Raw genomic sequence first — 10324 nt, 5'->3', positions numbered from 1 at the left:
AGAATCTCGGTCACAAAGCTCCAGAGTTCTGTGGTTGTAAGATTGAGCCTCTGTGGTGTGTTCTCCATCAGTCCAGAAACACAGTCTAGAAGGACAGGCTGTGCAAAAGTGGCATGTGTATTGCCTTAATTTTTTGGGGCCAGTCCTTCACAGGGCAACACTCACACATTCACACCTACGAACACTTTTGAGTCGCCAATCCACCTACCAATGTGTGTTTGTGCAAACTTATTCAGGTTTATTGTGTTCAAATGATTCATTTCATATTACACATTTTATCCAAATCAAATATATGTAAATTTAACAGCAAAAGTTAACATCTACAAGGTCCCAGGTAAGTATAATACTCACAAGGCTAATTCTCATTTCTATACCAGTAAATACATTCACATTCACATTTTGTCATAGTTTACTCCAGCTCGCCCCCCTCCCCTCACCAGGACATCTGTGATATCACTAAGCTCTTATAAGAAGAAAGAGGAACCTGTGCCATCATTTTCATGAATTTGAGATAAGTTTACCCATGTATTAATGTTTTGTAATGTCTTAATGCTGAGGTGTAATGTCATAAACCAGGTTTACCATTTCTTGTTTATCAAATAATAGCACACTTTGGGCAGGATGGCGGCATGTGGCAGACGAACACCTGCACTGGGTGGAAGGTTGGGTTCAGGGTGTAGGTGCAGGGGAGGTAACATAGGGCAGTTGTGTAAAATAGAAGTTAAAAGGAAGAATACAAAGTAAAATCTTTATTATATATATATATATATCCAATTACTTGAAAATGTTAAAAATTAGGACAAATATATGTTAAAAATAAACAAAGTTATAAAATTAAAGCCTGTAACATACTCAAAAAGCTCAAAGAGGCATTTAATAGCTGGGAGAAGCCTGTTTACCACTGGGTCGCATCACTGTTAAAAGGAATGTTGATGTAACCCAGTGGCTCTGAGTTACTGCCTCTTACCCAGCTTTTTTTTTAACGTGCTTCAATTGTCAATTTTATAAACACAGTTTCACTTTCAAAACTGAAATTTTCAAGCATAGACCACGCCCAGAGAAGCGTCGGAGAGGGGGGCGAACTCAGAAGGTTTGGGCTGGAGTTCGAGGTGGCTTGGAGCCCCCCCAGGGCTTAAATGGTCCAAATGAAAAAGGGGGGAGACGGGGTGGTGGTAGATGCGATGTTGTTTGACACAGGGATGGAGTGAGAGTGAAGGGGTATAAATGAAGCTGGGGAGAAGTAATTGGGGGGTCTAGCTCCCAAAACTACCCAAGCACTCCATGCCTACAAAGCCACACTTGGGCAGAATGAGGCCTAGCATTTTCCTGCTGAAATAAACATGGAGTTCCTAGGAAAAGATGTCATTTTTACAGCAGCATATGTCTCTCGATATACCTAACAAACATGCATATATTCATAATAATGATTCTTAATACAATGGTACACACACTCACATACACAGTAGTGCACTGGGAGCAGTGAACACACACATAGAACTGCCCAGGTTAAGTGCTTTGCTCAAGGCCAGCTCAGCTGGGCATTCAGGGAGAAGGCAGGACTATCCATTCACCCCCTCATGGGGGGGATCAAACCAGTGACCTCCCAGTTCCAAACCCACTTCTCTAACCATTTGGTCTAGGCTGCTTTCAGTAGAGTCTTGGTGGTTGTATTCACATCATTAAAATATGATATTCTAAAACAAGTGTAATGTAGACTTATCTGATCAAGGAACACATTTCCATACATTCCTTTCAGTGCATCTAAGATGATTTTGGGTCTTAACAATTTTTAGTCTCTTTCTAATTAAAAACATGTATCTCTCAAAATAATATCTTTCCAGAAGAAGGGAAAACCCTTCTTAACTGTTAATTTTGGAGCATTTCTATTGGTTCATGTTTGGGCAGCTGCATGCTACAAGTCTGACAAACTTTGTTGAACTGTGACCCATCCTTGTTTTCAAAGACTAACACTGTGTCTGAAACTGTGCCCTGTTTTCTACATAGTGCACTATTTTGGGGTTCCGCCATTTTGTAATAGTGTACGAAAACATAGTGGACAATTTTCAGTGCACTCAAACAATCCTAAAATGCACTACAAAAAGTAGTGTACAACCCATGTACATTAACAGATATCAGATTACCCATAATCCACTGCATTGTTTGGTACAAACTCATATGAGGTAGTGTTCACTACCATCGTGAATTCAGTTCCCTATAAAAGTGTACTCTATACTGAAAAATATAGAAAATAATGAATAGGGAGCCATTTCGGACACAGGTGCTGTATCTGAAAATGTGCCCTGTTCACTATATAGTGCACTATTTTGGGGTTCCGTCATTTTGTAGTAGTGTCCGAAAGCATAGTGGGCAATTTTCAGTGCACTCAAAAACCCCACAATGCACTACAAAAAGTAGTGTACAACCCATGTATACTAACAGATATCAGATTACCCATAATCCACTGTGTTGTTTGGTAAAAACCCACATGCGGTAATGTCCATAATCATTTACTACCCTCCTGAATTCAGTAGTGAATAATATAGAGAATAGTGAATAGAGAGCCATTTTGAACACAGGGTAAACTTTTGGTGGATGCTCTTTTAGACTCAATCTTGATGACCTCATCTGTTGCCAGTTAAAGTGCTAATTTTGGAACCTTTCGGAACAGTGTTACTTGTATTACTTTTGCTCCTGTACCATAATTTTTTGAGTGTGTTTCCAGCATTATTTAAAAAATAAATTAATATTTACAAAATACAATTAGGTTTTTCAGTGGAAACATTAAAAAGTATTTCTTTGTAATTTTGTATCAGTAAAATAAAAGTTCAGACACTAACAAATTACAATTATTACTTATTATTTAATTTCAGGTGTGTCCCAAATTATATGGAAATGGGATTTATATAAATATTTTCAATATTTAATATTAAAAAATATTTTTGTTTTTATTATTATTATTATTATTATTTATTAATTTAAAATTAAATCCCAAGTATTAAAAAAAAACATTTGTTTTTAAATGAACACTTTGACTAAGGACAAGTTATATTTAACGACTATTGTTTAAAGCAGTCTTGGATCAGGGATAGATTATATAGAGTTTAATATTATTCACAGAATTACTGTTTAACACTTTTATTTAATGATTTCAGACATTTCAGCCAAAGTTATAGAACTATGAGGGTCTCTAGTGGCTTTTAAAAGCAAAACTGCCCTGTACCACACAGACCTGAAACACCTCCCACTCTACAGTCATTACAGTCCTCACATTTCACCCTTGCTGCACACAGCCCAAGAATCTGAAAATATAATTTACATCAGTCAACAGGAGGCAGTAGAAGCCCACCTGAACTTCTATTTTTTTCTGCTCCTTCTATCCCCACTTCTTCCCCCGCACTCTCTTTTTTGCTCTTCTTTTCTTCCTCTCTCTCTCTCTCTCTCTCTCTCTCTCTCTCTCTCTCTTTGTCTGTCTTTTTATAACGCTTCCTCCCCCCCTCCCATCTTTTGAATTTAGGTGTACAATTCTCATGCACTTATTCTTTATCAATATTAGTTTAAAGAGCTGAGTTAGTGCTGAAGCCATGCTTCTCCAGCAATGGTCCACATCTGTTCCCTTCAACACAGTGGTATTTAATGTCTTAAATGTCTTACAATTTACTGTAAATGTGTCTCTAGCTGGGTCTGACCGCAGGGTGGGTCAGGTGCACATGAAACCTAGCCCCACCTCCACCCCCACCCACACCTCCCCAAAAACAAAAAACAAAGAGCAGAGCCTTAAAAAGTAACCAAATATGGTCGATGTTAACTACAAAAGAAATTGTTACACAACTATCACTCACAGTTCTGTTTAATCCGTTACATTTTAAATTAAGGACATTTTTATTGTTATAAACATGCTATAACACAAGCATGTAGATGCCAATGTTTTGCTGTCTTTTAATTCCCTTTAATTGTAATTATATTTTGTATATATTTATGGTTTTGGGCCATAAACGCTTACCTGTTTCTCTGTGAAATCCTATTAAGGTTTATTCACATCCCTCGTCCCTAGCTGCTCAGTAGATACTTAATATGTCTTTAAATAAGATTCAGCTGAGTGTAACATTATTACATTATTAAATCCAGCCCTAAACATTAAATTAATCTAAACAGCAAACCTGCCCCTGCTCTCACACTTAACCCTGACTACAGCGTCATGTGTAATCGATTATAACCTGAAGATGTGTTCAGTTTAGTGTTTAGGATTGGAATACTAGTGTGTAACGGTTTTAAATACTACATAGTTTTACGTATTGAATTTCTGTTTATCATCTTTAAGGAACTTAACAGAGTGTGGGCTCTAAATATAAAAATCGATATATATATAAAAAAAACAGCATTTCTCCTGCTGATTAAAGTTTGTTTTTTATTTTTTTGTCATTTCCACCAAATCTCAATTCCCTGAAACAAAGACAAACAAAGAAAAAAGAAATGAGAGCAAGAGAATGAAAGAAATGGGGTGGAGAGAGGAAGAGGGGGTCGATGTGCACTCTTTCTTACGCTTATTTTATTGTTTCTTTCTCTTCTTCCAGCAGCTGGCGAGATCTGAAAAACGAGAAATGAGCAGGAAAATGTCTGTTTTCTCCACTGGCCTCCTGGTATTTTTATTCCTGATCCATGGTGAGTTTTCTTATTTTAATAGTTTTCTCACAGCTATAAGGGTCTTATAAAGATCTCTAAAGAGGTCAGACAGTTTCAGAGGGTTGTGTCAACACTTTCCAACAGATTGTGTTTTTAAAATTGTGTTTTTTTGTTTTTTTTCACGTAATTCATTACATTTTTGGCATGAAATGGTCAACATGAAAATGTGCACTTACAATTTCCTGAAATATTCTAACGGTCATGTTAATGAATTTGTCCTTCATCTCATGCGGCTAAAAAGATGATTAAATATTAACTATTAAAGTTCGACAGAAATAATATACATTCATCTATTGCATGTTATAAACAATAATGTGTAAAAGTCTTAAAACTAGCTTAAGAAACACAATAATACACATTCATTTATCTCAGCCGGAAGCTCATCAAATCATCAGAATAATAACATTAGGATAAACACAAATGAACCAAAATGTATGAATTCATTTCTGTTTCATATGAGTTCAATTCCATTGAATACATTTAAATAATAATTTATTTTAGAAATATTAAAAAAGTTACTGGATGTTAACAGTAAACCTTGGCCTTCAGAATACACTCACAAACATGAAATCACAAAGCCTTTAATTACTGATGGGGATTTTTTAATTGTTTGTTTGTTTTTTCTTTTTTTAAACTAGTATTTTCATTTGTTATTCCTTATAGTCCAGATAAATGGGTTTAAATTTCATTTAGATGCTTAAGGATATTGAAAAAAGCGTCCTTTCAAAGAAGCAAGTCATATCCAGTCTCAGCTCACCCCCCAAAACCTTTTTACAGTCTTTTAAAATGATGTGGTTTAGGGTTGAAGCATTAAACTTTGTTCAAGCATCAACTGAACTGAGATTAATTTTAATATTGAAGTATCCCACAGAGTTCAATGGATAAAAACAGATGCTGCATGTGGTTAACTGTGGAGAAGGAAATAGTATATACAACAGAGCTGAATGTTTACCAGATTGATTAATAAAACTTACAAAAAATACATTTGATCTGTGTGTATTAAATATAGACTGTATATTAAATAACTAATAGTGTAGTATACTGCAACCTCTATTGTATTAACAGTTCCCCTAGGTCTATGTAGTGTGTTGCACATACACTGATAATGGCACTGAGTGAAGTATTTCATACATTTCATAAACTCCTCTATGAGTTTGTAAGTTACTTTTTTTAATGTAGTGTGTTACAGATTGCATTAAAGAAGCTCAGTTTCAGTGAGGCATCCTCAGACAGAGTTTATTCACTCTTCAGCGAGTTATAACTCGGAGCAAATCCTTGTGCATCGATTTTGTAATTAATCTGAAATTTCCAGTTGAGGTTGAGGTTTGAGGTTTTTGGAGATACAAGGTTTTGAGTTGGTGGTGATTTCGATTAATAAAGTGTTTGTTTTATCAGGCGGTGGCTCAAAGGAAGTGAAGGAGGGGGAAGATGTGGAAATTACATGTGACATCAAAACCTCTGGACAGAACATTTGGTATTTTCGAGTAAAGCACAACATGGAGATAGAGTTCATCATGTCTGTCAGCGACTTTGGTCAGAAAAAGGGTGGAGTCATGGATCGGAAGTTCGAAACTGTTAAGGGTAAAGTTTATAAGCTAAAAAACTTTCAGAAAGAGATGGACAGTGGCTCCTATAGCTGTTTGTTCATCAAAGGAAACATGATGGAGTTTGGACATGTGGTTTCTCTGACAGGAACACCAGGTGAGACAACACATCCATCTCTCTAATATTCACACAATGTGCTGCACTCATCACAGCTCAACTACATGGTTGTCTTTTTATTATTGATAATTGGTTCATTTCTCTGCCCTCAAAACTATTGTGTAAAAGTAATTTGTTTATTTTGGTGCCCAAGTTCTATTTGTCTAACCTTTGGGGGGGACCCAGGGGGCATACATTTTTAAATCTGCCGTAATTTCTGAAAAGGTTTGAATGCATTTAAAATGTATTTGAAGCAATTTTCTGCTACTACAGAACAACTGTGCTGTGGAATTTAACATTTACATAATATTAACCCACGATGCCGAATTGTATTTCCATGTCTTTGTAATTTATATTTTTGAAAAATCTTGTTTTTAGATCCCAAACCCAAAATACCAACAACAGTGAACCCACCCAGGACAACCAAAGCAGAGATCATCACCACTAAATCTACAGAAGTCTGTGTACATAAAAATCAAGGTTATTATTATTATTGTTGTTATTGTTCTTATTCTTCATCTTATTATTATTATTATTATTATTATTACTGTTATTATTTGCTGGCTTGCAGTTGTTACATGTCTACATCATGAACAGCTGATACAAACAGGTTTAAATCAGTGATGCTGAAGCTGGTGTGTGTTCTTGGCAGCAAATAAGGTGGACAGTGTTTTCAGCAAGGTCAATATGGGCTGTGAACTGGTGATTCTAATCCCTTTGGCTGTAGGAAGTAGTCTTCTTTTCATCCTCCTCATCATCACCATTATTTACTGCAACCGTAAGTAACTTCCACAACATCCCAGTGTTTACATAATCATCCACATATTCAGTGATGTTTCTGATTAAATGTGTCCCACCATATCAGCCCTTTACCCTGATTCACCCAGCCTTGGTTTTAATGGGAACACAGAGGAGCCTACTAACGGGCCCATATCCCATTTTCTTACAGCTTATATTTTCCTATTCATTCCGGGCTAAACACTTTTTATAGAGTCAGTGGGAGTGGGCTGAAGAGATGGCATGCTGTTTATTTTACCTGAAATGATTAGCTTCCTTATGAACGTGTACATTCAATGGACAACTCATGTGAAAGTGGCAGGAGTGTGGATGGAACAGTTCAACATTTATGGCATCTGGCAGATGCTCTTCTCTAGAGTGACTAGACTGTTACCATCTCTTATGTTAATGGGTCGGTTTTGACCCGTGTCTTAAATCAGCCATAAGACCCCCTAATAACAATTAATTATCAACCAATGTGTTCCTTACCTCTTGTTTACCTTGTTATTCTTCCTTATCCATGAAAGGATTGGTTTTTAATTGTTCATTGTTGCAGACTGTAAACTGGAGATGTACACGATACAAAACACCAACTCTAAACTGCCTGGGCCTGACGTGTCTGGACATGTCTGTCTTTCCTTGTGTTGTGAAACAGACAAAAATAGAGGCCCCTACCTGAAGCTCGAGTGGTTGTAGGAGGAGCCAGCTGTAGGCTGCTGGTGTAGTTTAGCGTGTGTTTATGATTCCAGATTTGGCACTTGTTTTTGTTTCATGATTTAAAATTATACCTGGGTCGAAATTGACCCTAACAACAGAGAAGTCATAATTTTAAGAAGAGCATTTTTTTAATTAAGTAAAAAAACATTTTTTTAAAATTTTGTTTAAATAGAAATTCCTGACAAAGTCAAAAAGTCTTGATGCAATAAACAAATTCATGGAGTACTTGTGTGCATTTAAAACCTAAAAAAAGGTCAGTCAAGACCCTAACACAAGAGGAAGGCTAATCATACTTTTAGAGGTGGATGCAACAGCAAGAGTCTTGTTCTTAGCGGCATGATGTTTCTGCCTGAGCTGAGAATTAAACCCTATAGTGTAATGTGTAGGACAGCAATGTTATATGTACTTTTTCAACAGTCACATTCTGTCATAACTTATTTAATCACAAAAAAAAGAAAGTTTACCCTGTGGTAGTTTGTACCCTAAGGTTAGTCCTTTTGATGTTGGATTAAAAGCTGTATGAGTCATTTTTGTGTGTGTTAAATCATTGAACACAGTGTATATTGCATTACGAACAAAAGTATAACCAGAGGAACAGTGTTAATACAGTGCCACAAAATTGTTATTCCTAAACAATAACTGTAATATCCGATCTCCAAAAGGTATAAGAACAAGACGGTGCCCTCACCATTACAAGCGACAGTAAGTTTGTATTTTTACATTTTCCCCTCCCATTTCTTTTCTGTAATGTGGATAAATTAATTATAATGTAATTAATGTCTATAATATTATTTTTATGTTTACCAGACCCAGAAATAAACCAGCAGGCCATAGACCTCTGCCTCACCAGCCTGAGTTCTAGTCTCTGAGACAACAAGCGACTAAATGAACAAATATCAGCTTCTCTAGAGAGCCCCAGGCAAACTGCTGATTTATCACTGTCAGAAATATTAATACTCATCATTCTCCTAATTAAACCTGCTAGATTCCATACAGTCCAATAATGTTATTGTGTCCATAAATTGTTCCAAAATATTTGTTTATCCAGGAAACATCCAGAAATGGCCCAGGATTGTTTAATTGTCCAACAATTTATTTGACTATATTAATATATACAATAGGTTACAGATCATACTGTTTGATTACTCACTTATTCATTCATTATCTGTAAGAGCTTATCCAGTTCAGGGTCACGGTGGGTCTAGAACCAACCTGGAATCATTGGGTGCAAGGTGGGAATACACCCTGGAGGGGGCACCAGTCCTTCACAGGGTGACACACACACTCACACATTCACTCATGGACATTTTTAAGTTTCCAATCCACCGATAAACATGTGTTTTTAAACCATGGGAGGAAACCAGAGCACCCAGAGGAAACCCATGCAGGCACAGGGAGAACACACCAAACCCCTCACCGACAGACCGACCTGGAGTGGGGCTTGAACCCACAACCCCAAGACCCTGGAAATGTGGATGTAACAACCTGTTGTGCTACTGTGCTGCCCTACTCTTTGATTCATTCTAAATTATCATTCTCTCTGTTCCTTTGTCATAACTGTATTTCATTTTTCCAATGACAAATTATGTGCTACATATAAGAGATACTGCAGCTATTTTATTTTTTATTTTTAAGATTGTGCCCCCTACGAGTCACTTAACCTCACTGTCTTAAACATGTATAAAGTTCTTTTTTTTATAAACACATTTATAATCTTTAATGTTTATGGTCTTGGTTTATGGTGTGTCTTGTCTTTTGTGTCGCTTGTAGAAAATCTGTTTGCTTCAGAGCAATAAATTACTTCATTCTATTTGGTTTCAAAATTCATTAAGTAAAAAGTCAAATCCAAATATAGAATGTATTTTTATTTATTTATTTTTTTTGATAAAATCTTTTAAAACTACACACTTCCTAATGGAAAAATAAATGTTCTTAAATGTGTAAACATCACTTATCAGTGAATTCGGTTCAGTTGCACCAAAGTCATTTGTGTAAACACAATGTGTTTAACTTTAATAGAAAAAGCAAGTAATAACATGGCACATGCTGGGCCAGCTGCACATGAGCCTAAACTAACCATGCCCCTTGTGAATTAGGGAGGTATACAGTAAAACCTACCATTATTGAGCCAAAGATCAGTGGAACTCTGCTTTCTGTGATAATGTAGCTCCATTCTGTGCTTCTGGATTTTTTATTTTTTTTTTGTGAAATAATCACCCAACATCACAACACAACCCATTACGAAATTATGTCTAAAAAGCAATATTTTAATAGAAATGTTCCCATATCTGATGTCTTCCCAGAGTCGAGGAATTTACTGCAGCAAATATCTTGAGACACATTTGCCAGAGCGAGAGGTGTTTTTGGAAGTTCTGCACATCTACTTCATTGCAGAGTAGTACTTAAAAACTAAAGCGTGGAGGAAACACTTTGCAGGCCTTTGCAAAAG

The 10324-nt window shown here is 36.3% G+C and overlaps 1 protein-coding gene across 1 annotated transcript; it reads left to right on the top strand.

Moving 5' to 3' along the window:
- The first annotated feature begins 4567 nt into the window (after positions 1 to 4567).
- Positions 4568 to 9600, top strand: cd8a (CD8a molecule). The gene is made up of 6 exons (XM_066646541.1): positions 4568 to 4659; positions 6076 to 6381; positions 6760 to 6861; positions 7034 to 7159; positions 8538 to 8577; positions 8683 to 9600. The coding sequence occupies exons 1-6, from the start codon at positions 4599 to 4601 to the stop codon at positions 8735 to 8737; spliced, it is 690 nt and encodes a 229-aa protein (XP_066502638.1). The 5' UTR covers positions 4568 to 4598; the 3' UTR covers positions 8738 to 9600.
- Positions 9601 to 10324: the final 724 nt, after the last annotated feature.

The sequence above is a fragment of the Hoplias malabaricus genome, chromosome 15, assembly GCF_029633855.1.
Source record: "Hoplias malabaricus isolate fHopMal1 chromosome 15, fHopMal1.hap1, whole genome shotgun sequence".
Classification (NCBI taxonomy): Eukaryota; Metazoa; Chordata; class Actinopteri; order Characiformes; family Erythrinidae; genus Hoplias; species Hoplias malabaricus.
This window is presented reverse-complemented; position numbering and strand designations above follow the sequence as displayed.

Excerpts from the sequence above, each read along its gene's own strand:
- cd8a (XM_066646541.1), top strand. The coding sequence starts at position 4,599 with ATGAGCAGGAAAATGTCTGTTTTCTCCACTGGCCTCCTGGTATTTTTA. Across the intron at positions 6,862-7,033 it reads CTGTGTACATAAAAATCAAG|CAAATAAGGTGGACAGTGTT; the intron begins GTTATTATTATT and ends TGTTCTTGGCAG. Across the intron at positions 8,578-8,682 it reads CCTCACCATTACAAGCGACA|ACCCAGAAATAAACCAGCAG; the intron begins GTAAGTTTGTAT and ends TATGTTTACCAG.